This window comes from Branchiostoma lanceolatum, chromosome 18 (assembly GCF_035083965.1).
Source record: "Branchiostoma lanceolatum isolate klBraLanc5 chromosome 18, klBraLanc5.hap2, whole genome shotgun sequence".
Lineage (NCBI taxonomy): Eukaryota > Metazoa > Chordata > Leptocardii > Amphioxiformes > Branchiostomatidae > Branchiostoma > Branchiostoma lanceolatum.
Window position 1 is genome coordinate 3,447,019 of NC_089739.1, and position 15,112 is coordinate 3,462,130.

Consider the following 15,112-nt stretch of genomic DNA (forward strand, 5'->3'; position numbering starts at 1 on the left):
TTACACCTAGTCTTTGCATATCTGACTGCAACCGTTCTTTAAAGCTACTTAGTGATGAAGCTCCTACAGTACTTGATGACAACGAGTTCCATTCTACTGTATGGTTGCCTGAAGCAAACTATTTTACAGATTTTGTTAAAACTTGTCCTTTTACATGTAGATTGAAGCTTATTAGTCTACAGTATTTACATTATACGGACAAATCTCATCATCACAGTAATGCTAAATGGTTTACATCCGTTGTTGATCAACGCTCTCAGCAAGGAAGTGGAGTTTGACTTTTTTACCCCCTCTCCATCTGTGTGTGTGTTGGTATACATGTAGGTGTATTCACCGCACATAATGTACATGTAACTCTTACAGTTTTGTGATGATCAAGGAAAGAAATAGCACGAAATTCCCTGAAATTCATCTGGCTCTTTTCCACAAGTACTCAGACAGCCCATCCCACTCCCAACCCGATCATGTGGTATCTAGGTCACCACCTGGGGGGCACTGATCAGTCTACAGTGTAGATTTGTCCTCAACCATTGAAGGAGTTAGAAAAAAAAAAAACTTATGATGTAATGTTCACTATGTTTACATTAGAAATTCTTGCTCAGCAAAAAGAGGTAAAAGATGTACAAATGTTACATTGTATACAGTATAGTAAATATACTGTAACAGTTTAGAACTGCTGGCATGTACCCCATGTGAGGCTGAATGTTTTCCTAATTACATGGTACATTAGTGAGGACCTCCTTAGACACAGATGCCAAACCCACAGGAGAAGGCCTGCACAGAGCTGACAGCTACTGTAGTTCCATGGGGCGGGGTAACTGGTCACAGATAATAAGCTATAGTTCCAGCAGTGGTTCTATATTGTTCTTGTGGAATTGTATGAGAATAATATTCCTCTATAGTTCCACCCTGAAACCCAGGTTTGTGTGGGTAGGTTCTGGGATAAAAACAGTACTGAAATGAAAACAACATGAAAACAGATCTGAGGGGAAAGTCTGTATATATACGTTGGTGCGCACAGTTTCAGTCCCAACCCTCTATTTTCATATTATTCTCTTGCAAAATTTTTACTAAGGCCACATTGACTTGATCATATGGATAACATTTGCGTGCACATCGATTTTTGTACTTCTAACTAAAAACGAAGTTTGTGACCGTACTGTAAATCGGACAAAGAAGCTACAAAATGTGCAAATATTAGGCATATATAGCAAAAAATATCATAAAACGCATTCTAATGAGCAATGTCTTCCTAAGTCAAAATGTGAAACACAAAATTAAGAATTTGTTGTTCAGTTAGCTGTGTTCAGTCATTTGTTCAACCTTCCTGACTACTGCAACTTTTTTTGCCAATTTTTTTGCATGATAGCAAACGTTTTGGGGTGCCCAGAGGATGTCATCCATATAATCAAATCAGTGCGGCCTAATGATTGACAATGAAGTTAGACAATGAAATTGGTGTGGCCTTAAATAAACTTAAAACACTTCTGTTTATCGTGAGGTAGTCTAGTTTTGAAGAGAACTGAGTCGACGCGGAACTGCGTGTTGAGGAGAGGCATGTAACCGTAAACCTGGACGAAGTGGTTTATACACTTGTGACGCTCCTGGAAGTGGGAATCGTCATGCGAGAGAGCCTGCGGACAACCTGGACAGCGGAACGTCCAACGCGATGTTACCTGTATGGAAGATAGGTGTTAGAGGGATCAGCTGTGCAGATGTAAAGGCATTTATGATTATTTTGTTAAGTACAATGTACAATGTACCTACATGTATCATCATTGGAAAAGGCAGCATAAACAACAATACTGTTAATGAGATAGATTAATGAAAATGTGTAACAAAAAAAGAAGTATAGACCACACAGATAATTTTTCTACTTCTTGATAGCAAAAATAATAATAAAAGAACAAAACACATACATGAACTTAACAGATGTCATTGAAGAAAACAAATTCCAAATGACATGTGTCAATGTGAACAACTGATCAAGCAAATGATGAAACATACTTACTTTTATGTAGAGTTGGCCTAAAATTATGATTTTGTACATGTACCCTACCTGGCAAAAATTGTCAATTCCACAGCATTTTCTTCCCTTCTAAAACGTTTTTTCCCTCTCAAAATTTCATCCTCTTTTGATTCTCCTTCTCTTCTTGAAATTTTCTAAACAAGCCCTCCTTCATGAATACAATGATCTGGCTCTCCCTATACTACCTTGATGGGCGGTTTCCGAGTGATGTGCGACACCAGAAAGTTCATGGCGATGTCTTCACAGTTCAGGTACTCGTCGACCTTGTCCCTGATGACCTGTGGCATCACGTACGAGTACAGGTACGCATAATACTGGGGAAGAGGAAGATGGAAGGAAGGTAAGTTTTCAAAACTTTCATGTTTGGAAAATTTGAAAATCTACAAAACGTAACTTATTCTACATAAAACAAGAATTTGCAGTAAAATAATACTGAAATCATATATAATATGATAACTATCTATAGTACATGTGTATATGATTTTTTTCAAACTTAAACTTTGCAGAACTCTCACCAAATTTTCATATTTTCATTTGGTTAGTAGTCAGAATGTAGTGAGTTTAGCTTTCTAATAGATGGCTTTCAGTGTTGATCGAAATTGAATGAACTTTGCTTTTAATATTTAGTGTTGCGAAGAAAGTCTAAACCAAGAACATTATCTAACATGATGTAACAGAATTCAGTGGTAGAAATACTTCTTTTTCAGTGTTCTGCAATATTGAAAAATGTCAAATTTTTTGCTTTGCAACATTGCTGTAATTTTTTATCTCTCACTCTATCTTTAATTTTTACTAGCAAAGGAATAACAAGAATAACTAATTTATGAAATGAATGAAACACATCTGTCTGGATATGCAACTTTTCAGTATAAACCTTTTACATTGCACCATGAGGCAGTTTACCTGGTATGCAATACCTACTTGTAGGACCGAACGTCTGAAGAACTCGTTTCTGTTTCATGCCACAAAACTGTACAACCAGTCACTTTCGTGAACTTTTTAACGTGTAACGTGGTAAAAACCATCGTTTTTAAAATGTATTGATCTTTAAGTCGTTCCTAACATGTATATTTGCGGCTATTTAAACTCGTCATTCCTGTCCGACGGTTTATTCTTGATGCCACGCACACAAGCTTGCAATTGTTTTATAGTTCAAGGACATTTCAGATCAATTTTGAACTGTGACCTGTATTTTGTATATAACGACTATTGGAACCGACAATTGTTACTGTCAGAACAATTCAGGATATCCAGTGGGATATCCTGCCAGTCTGCATATTTTGAATAAAGTTGTTAAATACAAACAAATAAACCGACCGACCTTGTGAAAGAACGCTGCCCCAGTGAGGACCATGGACAGTTCACAGGAGTAGTTGGAGTTGTAGAGCCAGGACTGGTGCGAGCCGTCCCACGCGTGGAACCGTCCCGGGAAACCCACCACCCTGTCACGAGCCTCACGCCATACCCTGGAGGGGAGGGGGGGGGGCATGAAAATAACATCAGTCTGGTTAACCAAAGAGATTATCTTGCACTGAAGTCATGATGGTAAAGTCATGTTACTCCGCAAGGAGGCGGGGGAGGCAGGACGATCTTCACAAGTCTCATCCTAGTCTCGTGTTCTCGCGAGACTAGGTCAGTTCCGTGATCAAGATGTACAGATGACATCGAAAATTTGGAGGTACGTTTCTCTACCTTCTTAAGTCATTGTTTGACGAATATTCTCGTAACTGTGATTATATACGTGACTGATGAACCTCTTCAACGATGATGGTAAAGACAGACGATATGTAAGCTATCTACAACTCCATTATTCATTACTCATCAGTAGTGTACCCATCTGAGTAGTGAGGCTGTTTTAATGCCTTAACATACTTGAGGCACCTCCTTGATTACCGGACACCCACTTACATGTTACAGGGGTTCATCTAAATCAGGAAAGAGGGGCGCTGCGCCCTCTTGTTTCAGCCCAGCGCCCCCTTGTCAAATTCAGATTTTACCTTAATATCCAGCATACAGCTTTCACTCAGCAATTGATTCTTCCATGAATACATAGAATTCGCTTCCTTGACTGTGTGTGCTCCCTCTTATTCAATTTTTCTAGAAAAAAACCTGATGTACGTTCCTTCGGAAAGACGAATGCAGTCCCAACCAAGATGCCCTTCCCAGGATTCGAACCAGGGTGTCCCAGATACCAATTATTGGGCTCAACTGTGAGGCTGCTACCAATTGAGCAAATATTTCTGCACTTACAGTGCTTAAAGAAAATCTCACCTGAAGCCGAAAAGAATTTCGTCGTGTCTCAGGTGTGCATCGTCGTCGATCGACAAGATGGCTTCCGTCTCGATCACATCGTACGGGAGGAAGCGGTTATTCAAACTGTTCTTTTTTGTTCGAATGACCTAAAGGTGTGGAGGTGGGAATAAATACTGTTTTCTTAGTGCATACTTTTACAAAGAGAAGGCGCAAGTTGAAAATACCACAATGAAACTTATATTTGCTATTATGTGTTGTCATGACAAATTTTAGCAATCAATTTATATAAAACATATTGAAACATTTATTGTTAATCCTTGACTCTCAAAATCAACAGCTTTCTTTGCTTTATTCTAGAAGAGATTGAGTATGAATTTTAATACATTTTGAATTCAAAATGGACAAGACTGGGACGTAGATTTGTGTATTCATTATGAATCAGTCTATCTTTGTTTTGTTTTAGCATTATTAATCTAAGATTGTTAGTTTAATTTAAGTGCTACTCATATATTACTTTGTGTTTCTCCTTTGTCTTACTCTTGACTTTCTGTATCAAGTTCTGTCAGGATCCGTGGTATTTCTTTTTTCACTTTACTTTACAAAAAAGCTTGGGACATCAGCTAGCTTGACTTTTACAGACACATTCTAAAATGTCAAATCTTTAGTTCCACGTGTCAATAAAGTCACGTGTCCGTAACTCTCGCGAGTTTACGTTCGGCAGTGATTGGTCATTATTGATCCTGAAGAAGGCGACAGTGGTCGTCGAAAATTCGATCCGTCAATACCTTAGTGTTGGAAGAAAGTTAAGCATTGTATTATGATTAATACCAACACAGATGAGCTTTCATTATAATCAATACATATGAATTGCAAGATACGCACAACTATGGGAACTCCGATATCGGGCCACCTCAGATCCTCAGACGGCAAGTTCGGCGAGTTCCACACCACCAGCACTTTGTTGAGGTACGGCAGTCCGATGAGCCGCTGGAGTGAGTTAATCAGAACACTCTCGCGCTCGTACGTCAACATAACGATAGTGAACTGTTCTCTCGGGACGTTCCCACCCAGCGACTCCTGGAACTCTTTCCCGGCGCCGCCGGAACCTTTGTTGATTGGTCGGAAGCCCAACCCCGATCCCATGAACTTTGCTTCTGACGGCAACACTGGATCAGAAGGGAGGTAAGGGTACAGGTAAAAGGGTCCGGGGAAACTATTCCACAAAGTATGTTTGTCTACAACTGAGGTAGTGAAATTACGTAGAAACTTGGGCGAGTCGTACGGCGGTTCCACGGGTCCGAATTCCATTCCCGTCTCCGATATCGGCTCCACCTCTTCCAGAAGCAACGGGTACGTGTCTTCGTTGTACACGGTCGGCGATGGTTCCTCGGGAACGGTCTTTGGCGGAATCGCTATTCTAGTCCGTACGACGCTTAACACTGTGTTTAGAACGGCTTGCGGTGAGGAGAGGTAAGTTTCCCACAGAAAGCGTCCCTGGCGGCGCATCCTTAGCAGATCGCTGTCGCTTACCGTTCGTAAGAAGAAGTGCAGTTCGCTGACGCGTGCCAGGGGAAAGACGAATGTTGCTTGTTGCCAGTCTATGACTTCGCTGAACGGTAATTGTACTTGTTCGCCCAATATAACCGGGACGGCTCCATATTTAAGGGATTCATAAAGCCGTACTGTTGTCAGCACGGAGCTCAATACACTGGACGCTGGAAAACAATAAAAATATGTCAGATTTAGATAAACAATGGAACTGTTGTGATGGCTGTTGATATTCTTATTATATGCATGCATCTACATGTACACGTTAATTAGTCTTTAGTTAATAAATCTTGGATCAAAATATATATAAGATTTTTTATCCTTCAAACCGGATACTGTCTTAACTTGATGCACAAAATTTATATTTTGTGTTTTGATAATTTAAGACCAACATTCTTTGTCACTGTGTATTCAATCTATTACATAAACAGCAATTCTAGTTGTATCAGTAAGTGGCTTTTATCTTGGGTAATATATAATTTGCTTAAGGTGACATGACAAAACACAGTTAAACGTTACTGCTGCAGTAGATTCACTAATTTCTTAAGACACGTCCATATTCTACAATGTGTTACACTAGTCTTCTTCTTTTGTCATCGTTGACTGAGGTGTGAAGCACGCTGCTTTTTCTAGTAGCTATTAGTGCAGTGTGGCTTCACTACAGCTCGGGTTTTTAGCCAAACACACCACTCAACAAGTGTACTGGGAACACTTACAGTTTACACTTAGTCTCATAATGACTTTTATCAACACAGATGAACTTTTCTGCTTACCTGCAACAATGATTATGCTGAAGGTTGACTCACGAAGAACCTGTTGTCTCTCCTGAGGCTTCCCACACAGCTGCCACTCCCCCCTCAACCCTCTCACGCTGTCCCCCCCACAAGTCACTTTCACAAGGAGATTGTCGTCATCGTTATTCTCGATAGCAACCAAGTCCGCAAGGACGTCCAGTTCCCCCGTCTCGCCACGTCTGTTCGAAGACGCGTCGTCTTTGTATAATAGTTCGCCTTTTTCCGATACTATAACGCCAGCGGAGTCTTTCTCTCCCACAAAACTAAAGAGGTGTTTTCTGTGCGCGGGAACTTGCGGAGGAATGCTGTCAAACGCGTCCCTTCCCGCTTCCCACGTGAAGACGGGCGGGATGACAATATCGAAACCAGCTCGATACTGCGAGAACACGAACTCGGACTGAACGACCATCGCACGTCCGGTCTCGATGTTACGTAACACGTTTTCGGCGCTGTAGTCTCTGGCTATGTTTATGAGAAGGTGGTTTCTCCCGTCCCCTCTCCAATATGGGAGACTGGTGAGTTTACGCTCCATGTCCTTAGCTCCCAGTCTACTGGCGAGGGTTCCGACTATAACGACGTACACGCACGCAGTGGCGGGATTGCTGGATAGATACAAGTTCTGTTCAAGACTACTCAAAGTCACGTCTTGTATGTAAGAATCCAAAGGGAAGATGCTGTCTTCTGAAAGTGAAGAAAACAACATTTTCGTTAGCTAAGCCCATTTTCTGAAAACTATTTTTTATTGATGGTAACACTGGAATTACACAGGTACTAAAACTTTTCCTTTTCAGATATAGATTTCCAGCTTTCAAGATTAACTACGCATACTCTAACACTTAGTACATAGTTTAACGCTCATTGACTGAAGATTCTTATACTTACATTTTCCATGTATGTGTACACATGTTTGTTATCAAAAGAAATCGCATGTGTATTTTGTAGTTAACAAATAGAAACTCTTAGAGTCTAATTGAAGCAACAGTAAGAAGTTATAGCGCTTTCAACTACCGACTGTGATACCTACATGTACAAACTCGCCACATAAGTGAGAGTTAAAACCTAATATCTTACCAGTGGGGTAAACATATACAGGGAAGCCAGAAGTGAGCGAACAGCGCGAGTAGTCGAAGCAGGTGTGCTGTCGGCATGATGATGAGGAGGCCGGGGGCGCGATGAGGACGTTATCGTTCTCCGAGGGCAGGATACGATGGGGCTGCGCCACACGCGGTCGGTGGGCCTCCATCGTTTCTTCCTACACAAGATACACAGACGGGATATGAAATGTAAATATTTCTCGATTCCTAATCTTTGTTTTTTTCTGCAAAAAACAAAATGTACAAAGAACAATATTTATAGATCAATGCTTACAATGGATACCGTATTGCCTCGAATAAAGTACGCACTTCTTAAACATTTCAAAATTCAAAAGGCACCACAAACCATTGCTAAAGTCAGGGTGCGTACTTTATTTGAGGTTATTACCAGGACAAATTGGAAAAGGACCTCAAACCAGGAACCCAGCTGCGGTGAAACAATACATGGCTCAATACCTGCCAATTTGTAACTTGTCATAGGCAATCCTCAAGTTTGCAGAGACAATGCTCAGCCTGGCGGAGTAAACAAGAGAATCTTTTATGAATCTAAGGAATGGCATTATGTAGAAGTCCTTGATATAAGAAAAATGACCTGGAGATAATAGAAGGAACACCATAAATTTGGATTTATCCTGTTCAAAATGTGTTCAAGATCAGTGGAGAAGGGATGCATACTTTATTTGGGGTTTTTGACTTAACGTTTCAGCTCTGCAAATTTGTCTGGAACTAGCCCAAATCAGCGTACTTAAATTGGGGTGCATACTTTAATCGAGAAAATACGTTAATGATATTCAATCAATCAATTCATCAATCAAGTAATCATTCAACGGATCAAACAATTTTTCTAAGAGCATATCAATGAAAACAAATGAATGTATGAATAAAAGAATGTATGAATAAGGAAGGAAGGAAGGAAGGAAGGAAGGAAGGAAGGAAGGAAGGAAGGAAGGAAGGAAGGAAGGAAGGAAGGAAGGAAGGAAGGAAGGAAGGAAGGAAGGAAGGAAGGAAGGAAGGAAGGAAGGAAGGAAGGAAGGAAGGAAGGAAGGAAGGAAGGGACTAAATAACAGCACACAGTCACATTTCTGAAGATTCCAAATTGTATTCTGTTTTCTATATTTGAATTGACCAGTGTTAGTGTTTAATACCAGTTCCTTCTGCGTCTGTCGGAGTTGTAACTTGAGCGCGTTGAGCTCGTTCCTCGCTGTCTCCAGTTCCACCTTGGCCTGTTCGACCTCGCCGTTGTAATGACTGATGCTCCCCTGTAACCGCTGACGCTTACTCTCCAGCTCCAGAAGTTCATTACTGACCGAGGACTGTAAAAAACAATTGTTTGAATAAACTGTAAACATACATGTATGTGTCAGTGCCTTTAACCTTCTCCCTGCTGCCTAAGTCTGTAAACGATAGAGAATTGGGTGCCAAACGGCTACTTCAGTGTGCTATAGATTAATTTCATTACTGACTGAGGACTGTGAACAAGATGTTTGAATAAAGTTTAAACATACAATGTCAGTTCCTTTAACCATCTGCCTGATGCCTGACTCTATAACTATAGAGAATGGGGTGCCAACCGAATATACTTAAGTATGTTAAAAGTTAATTTCTGCTACTATAAGTATAAGGACTTGCAAAGATGTCTATTTTCTTCTGCTGTACATTTTCTAATCTGCTTCATAATTCTTTGTGATTAGTGGAACTGGAAAATTTCTCTGATTTGATGTTTTAAGGTTGTCTCAGTACTAGTAGTAGAAAGATATGATAAAATCTGAATATATCTGAATCCCCTGGTAGCTTCCATTTAATTCTGATCTTTAAAACACTGTACTAGTAAACTAAAAGCATGCTTGTCCTAAAAAAAATAGATTAGCATAGTTAAGTATTACACAAAAAATATTACACATTGATTTCATAAGACTAATAGTACTTCGACAGAATGTTATCTATATGTACATGGAATGTCTTCTTATTGTTGTCAGCTGACTTTGCCAATGATAATTTAAAAAAACAAAGAATTCATCAGGCTGATCGCCAGGCGTCATGCATGCATATGCAAATTACATTTTGGGACAGGTTTGAGAATTGTCATCTAAAGCCCCCCTCTCACTGGACCCGCGTCACGCTGGCGGCGTCGCTGCTGCCAATCGAATTGACAAAGCACTCAACGAATTTCATCGACAAAAAATGAATTTTAAAACCTTTGTGTGTTTTGTTGTCTTTTTGGTCATTATGATTATAAATAACTTCTACATTTTGAATGATATTCCCATTATAAAGTCAAGGGTAACACAAATCCAGTTTAGGACGCAGTGACCCCGCCATCGTGCCACTGGTCCAGTGAGAGGGGGGCTTAACTTAAGCGGCCACATGCTTGTCATGACCCATGTAATGAAGATTGAAGCAGAAATTGTCCAATTTTGAGTTGAAACATTTACCCAGTCACAGTCCAATGGAAACAGGCTTTTAGATAGGATTTATATAGACAAGGGGTCCAAAAATGGGGGGGGGGGGATGCTGTGATGCGGGGGGTTAGGTGTGCTCTAGTCTTATCGTATTTTTACAAAAGACGCATGGACGCATGCCGAGCTAAAAGCCTGAATGGAAAACATTCAACATGTAACAGGATTAACCTTCTTCCTGAGGTGGCTTGTGCTAATGCCCATCCACACTTGTGCGCATATCCAAGTCTGTATCATGAGTTCTGTATTGACATTTTTGGGTTTGATTACGTGTAAGTAATTGCAGCCGAAGAAGTATTTTTTTTGGTTCCATAACCAGACTGCGCAACGGGGAATCAAAGTACATTTGTATGGAGAAAGCAACTCCTTTCCCGCGAACTTTATCTGAACCAAAAATATGCCAATAAGCAACTTGTACGGACTTCCATATAGTTTACGCACATTTAGTGTGAACAGGCCATTAGAGTGTATTATTATGTTGAAGTAAATATATTCAAGCCTGATGAGGGCCCGAAAAATTATCAGTTCTAGTGCAGCAACAAAATCCACATTGCACTACATATATACTAGGCAGATTATAGGTACAGGTAGATATCAGAAATATCTGCCAACTACATTATTTTAGTTTCTTATTTTCTCTCCTAGAACATCTCTGTTGTCATTAAACAAAGTATCATTCTTTACAACAAAATTTAATGAAATGTAATCATTCAACAGTTAAAAAGCTTAAGTCCTACCGCACCGCTTGGTGGAGCGGAGCCTATGGCGGCGCCCATCTCTGATTCTCAGCCCTTGGGCCACACAACTTTGTGTATGTTTCTACGGCGGGGACTGGTCCACTGGTAGTGATGTGTGTTAACTTTATATTATCAACTACATGTACCATACTCTAAATCTCAAATGCTGAGTGCTAAGCACTCTAGAAAGCAGTATGTACCATTTATAAAGTCTTTGGTATGACCCGGCCGGGAATCGAACTTGCAAACCCTCTACCCATTAGGCCATTGCACTGGCCAAGATTCAACAGTTCATACCTTAATTCTGTGCAGCTCGTGTACGTGGTGTCGCAGCTCCTTCGGGTCCATGTCCTGGAAGATTCCCGGGGATTCCACGCCGGGCAGGTCGTGCCTCTGACTGGTCCCGTCGACGCTGCCCAGGTACCAGTGCGTGATGAGCGGGATCACGATGAGGATGACGAGTAACATGCCGATGATGCGGGACAGACGGATGTGGTGTAGGCAGCGGAGGACGGGCGTGGCCAGGAGGTCTAGTGACAGGGGCATCTTGGCGTGGACATCAAGCCTGTACAGAAGACTTCTACCTCAGCTGAATTACCTCTGGTAGTGGGTACAAACTTCAGTGTGATACCACCTTGTCATGCCTGTAAAAAGGTAGTGGGTACAAACCTTAGTATGATACCACTTTGTCATACCTGCAACGGTTGTGGGTACAAACGTCACATTGTTGTTTCATAAACATCTAACAGTATTATGGGGGGAGGATATTCTATTCATAAATTACATGTATTACAATTTGCTGTTAAAACTGGCATTGCTCCAAAAATGTAGACATTTACTTACTTGTACACAAACCTCAGCCATGGTCTGAAGAAAGACTATTCTATACTCAGGATGTCCCAGTTTTTATACCTACCAGCTTTCAGCAGTCTTTGTATAATCTCTATTTAACCTCCTAATGTTATAATAATGCCATAATGGCCTCTTAAATGGAGGTTATGTCAACCTGCCAATAAAGCAATTATGCTGATTGTGTAAAATTGGAAGTAAAACTGGTGGCAACTTGCTGTTCTGCAGATAATGGAGAAAGCTTTTAAACTAAAGCATGATTAGAATTGTGAGTAATGTAACATTATGTCTATATACTAGTAATATGGAGGTCAAGAGTTCACATCCCGGTACAATCTGCATGCTACTGGAAAGGGTTGCAGAACTTGCAGTCCTTTATTTGGATGTGATGTTTACATGTATATATCCTTCCATATGCATGTCTGAGCCACACTTCTAGCACATTAAAGAACCCAACACATTTATCGATAAGAGTAGGCCTGGGGTCCTTCCCTGTGGGAGTGGATCAAATTAAACCTTACAGTCGGGTCTTACGCAGCATTCAGTGTGTGTGTTCAACTGGTGTGTTGAGGCACGCAGTTTACCAGATAAGTTGTAATTCTTGTTTCTTTCACTGTAACTTATTTTATGTTCACTGTTTTCACGGTCACCTCTGTACCGTGAACTTATCATCATCGTGAAAAACCTGTTGTAAAGCTGTACATGTTGTTTATTGATTCCTTCACACATGCATCTGTTCTGTAAATCACTTGCCGCCACCGTGAAGTTACTAGTAAAGTTCAGCGAAAATGTCTATCTTCCTTCTAATTACAAAAATACAATGATTATGAAATTTGGCTACTGTAAAGATATATAGTGAATTGCAGTATGCAATACAAACATTTTAAAGTTACTGTAACCAAGATCTTCACTGTAATCATACTTCATATATATCTGCAAATCTTTATCAACAATTATCCACCACAAAGTGACTTTCTTAGTTTCTGATAGAATAAGATATGTCGGAAAGTGAAATTGTGCTTTTATCCATTTTAGGATTATAAAAATAATCACCTCACCAGTTTAGATCAATTCCCAAGGGACTTTTTACACTGAAGACAGGTCAGTGATTACTGTGACACAATTGCAATACAGGGAAATGCGAAAAAAAGAGTTCCATGATCCCAAACCTTCATCAAAGGATGTTACCCTAGATGATTGACATATTATGAATATTAATGTTCCTCCTTGTAAATAACTAAGGCCCTCATTTGCCATCCTCATAAGCAGTAAGTCTTTTATATCTTACTAATTCTTAGAAAAGAAGTCTATTTCAACATTTCCTCAGCAATTGCAATATATCAGGCCCTAGGCCTACTATTAGTGTCCATAAACTCACATGTATACAAACACACAAATAAATAGCAAAGGTAAATATACAATGTATGCTTTTCCAAAATGCAACAATGCAGTGTGCATTAAAATCAGCTTTGATTTCTTACCATAAGAATATTTATAACAATTCTTGATTATAATATAGTTCATGTATTATGGCAAACAAAAAATAAAAATTACCCATTTGTTTGCTTCTATATTCTTTTCCCTCTTTGAGCTATTACTAGAATTTCAGGATTTTTTTGCAGTACGTAGAAAAAGACAATCCCATGAGAGATGGTACTACCATTAAAAATTTAAGTTGTTTAGCTATATGGAAGTTTTTACAGATTAATGTGGATTGATGAGATACATAATTGATGTTCGTGTCAAGCTGATAAATCCGATCAGGAAATGGAGTCTCTAGATAAAATTAGGCTGTCCATGGGGTTTTCTGGAAAAATACAAATTAGTCTGTCCATGGGGTTTTCTAGAGAAATACTACGAGGGCAACGAAAGTGAAATTCGAGGCAGCTATATTTTCGCTTGACTTTTCTCATGACACCACAATCATTTTTTCCCTAATATATCACTACCGTAATACAATTTTTTTTCAACATTCTAAAACGCCAGAAAAACCTTCTATTCCCTCATACTGCAAATATATGTATAACTGCCACAACAGTACACAAGGGTTGATGGGTGTATATGTATTTCTTTCCTTCTGCGTTGAGGTGTTTTGGACAGGTTAAAGTGCAAGTGACGTTGCGTGATGGCAGGGTTTTTGTCCTAGAACCCAGAGGTCCTGGGTTCGAGTCCCCTGACATTGTTCTGTTCATAGTACTGTGTCCTGGAGAAAGGCCCACAACACAAATGACCCCCTTTTACTCAGGTGAAAATGAGGATTTAGCTTCGGTTAAGAACATCCCTTGGATAGGATGTTACAAAAGAGTTACTAGTACTGTGTTTGAGGAGAGCCACCTCAAGCATGTAAAAGAATCCACCACACTCATCGAAAAAAGTAGGGGTCAATCCCGGTCAATCCCGGAATCAAACAAGTGAATCAAACAAGATCTGTCCAGATATGCAGATTGTACCCTTCATAATCTATTTCATAACAAAATGAATAAGCCAATAAATGTAGGTTTCACAATGAAAGAGATCTACTATAGAATATGCAGATGTGCTCAAATAAAACCTTGTTTTTCAGACAAGCGTGATCAAACATCTACACAATCTCAACAGGAAGGGGGAGGGGGGCGCAAATAAATAGATTGCCCTAATCTACATGTACAAGCAAAAGATGGTAACGTTTTTGGACAACTGGTCCTCTCTTACATACACTGAACCCCATCCTTGGACCATGCAGTAAGAAAACGTTACAATCTTCTACCCCCCACATCTATCGCCCGATTAAAATTGCCCCACATTTTGAATTTATTATCGTCTCGTGGTATATAGAAGAAAATGTGGTCACCAAAAATACTGTATGAAATTTCACATCTTCCTATTGTGTCATAAATTATGGGTTTGTATTCCCATCTTGGAAAGAGACTTTCTACTATAATATTTCCTGACCATCTAACGTTTAGGATCTTGATCAAACTCGAAAACCAATTTTTTTGACAAACGCAAAAAGCATCATAGCTTTACCTACCTTGTATTCTCAGCTCTAAGAATCTTGCGTAGACGGTTTTTTCCATGAGTCTAGAACCTCCGTAACTCAAGGAACTTTGGAATCAGGCAGGAAAACGGATATGATTTCATACTTCTGTTTTGACACGCTTTCCTGTTGATCAAATCTACGCTAATCGCAACCTCGGGCCGCCATATTAACTGATAACCTTTGACCTGGGCTCGTACCCAGGGAACGAGTTCGGGCAGCGCTGCCCGAGTCGTGTTTTGCCAATACATCTCGCTAGATGGCGTTCTTATGGAGGGGCGTGTGGTTTCGGTAAAATAGCCAAGATGATAATAACAAGTTTGTCACGCAACGTTG

The 15,112-nt window shown here is 40.0% G+C and overlaps 1 protein-coding gene across 1 annotated transcript; it reads right to left on the bottom strand.

The window, feature by feature from the left end:
* Positions 1-936: 936 nt before the first annotated feature.
* Positions 937-15,026, bottom strand: LOC136423850 (exostosin-like 3). Its single transcript, XM_066412210.1, has 10 exons — positions 14,771-15,026; positions 11,209-11,555; positions 8,864-9,031; positions 7,696-7,876; positions 6,604-7,305; positions 5,165-5,997; positions 4,301-4,428; positions 3,351-3,495; positions 2,215-2,343; positions 937-1,676 (listed from the first exon to the last, which is right to left on the bottom strand). The coding sequence occupies exons 2-10, from the start codon at positions 11,455-11,457 to the stop codon at positions 1,467-1,469; spliced, it is 2,745 nt and encodes a 914-aa protein (XP_066268307.1). The 5' UTR covers positions 11,458-11,555; positions 14,771-15,026; the 3' UTR covers positions 937-1,466.
* Between the last annotated feature and the right edge of the window lie 86 nt (positions 15,027-15,112).

Excerpts from the sequence above, each read along its gene's own strand:
- LOC136423850 (XM_066412210.1), bottom strand. The coding sequence starts at position 11,457 with ATGCCCCTGTCACTAGACCTCCTGGCCACGCCCGTCCTCCGCTGCCTA. Across the intron at positions 7,877-8,863 it reads GACAGACGCAGAAGGAACTG|GAAGAAACGATGGAGGCCCA; the intron begins GTATTAAACACT and ends TATCTTGTGTAG. Across the intron at positions 4,429-5,164 it reads ATATCGGAGTTCCCATAGTT|GTCATTCGAACAAAAAAGAA; the intron begins GTGCGTATCTTG and ends CCACACCTTTAG.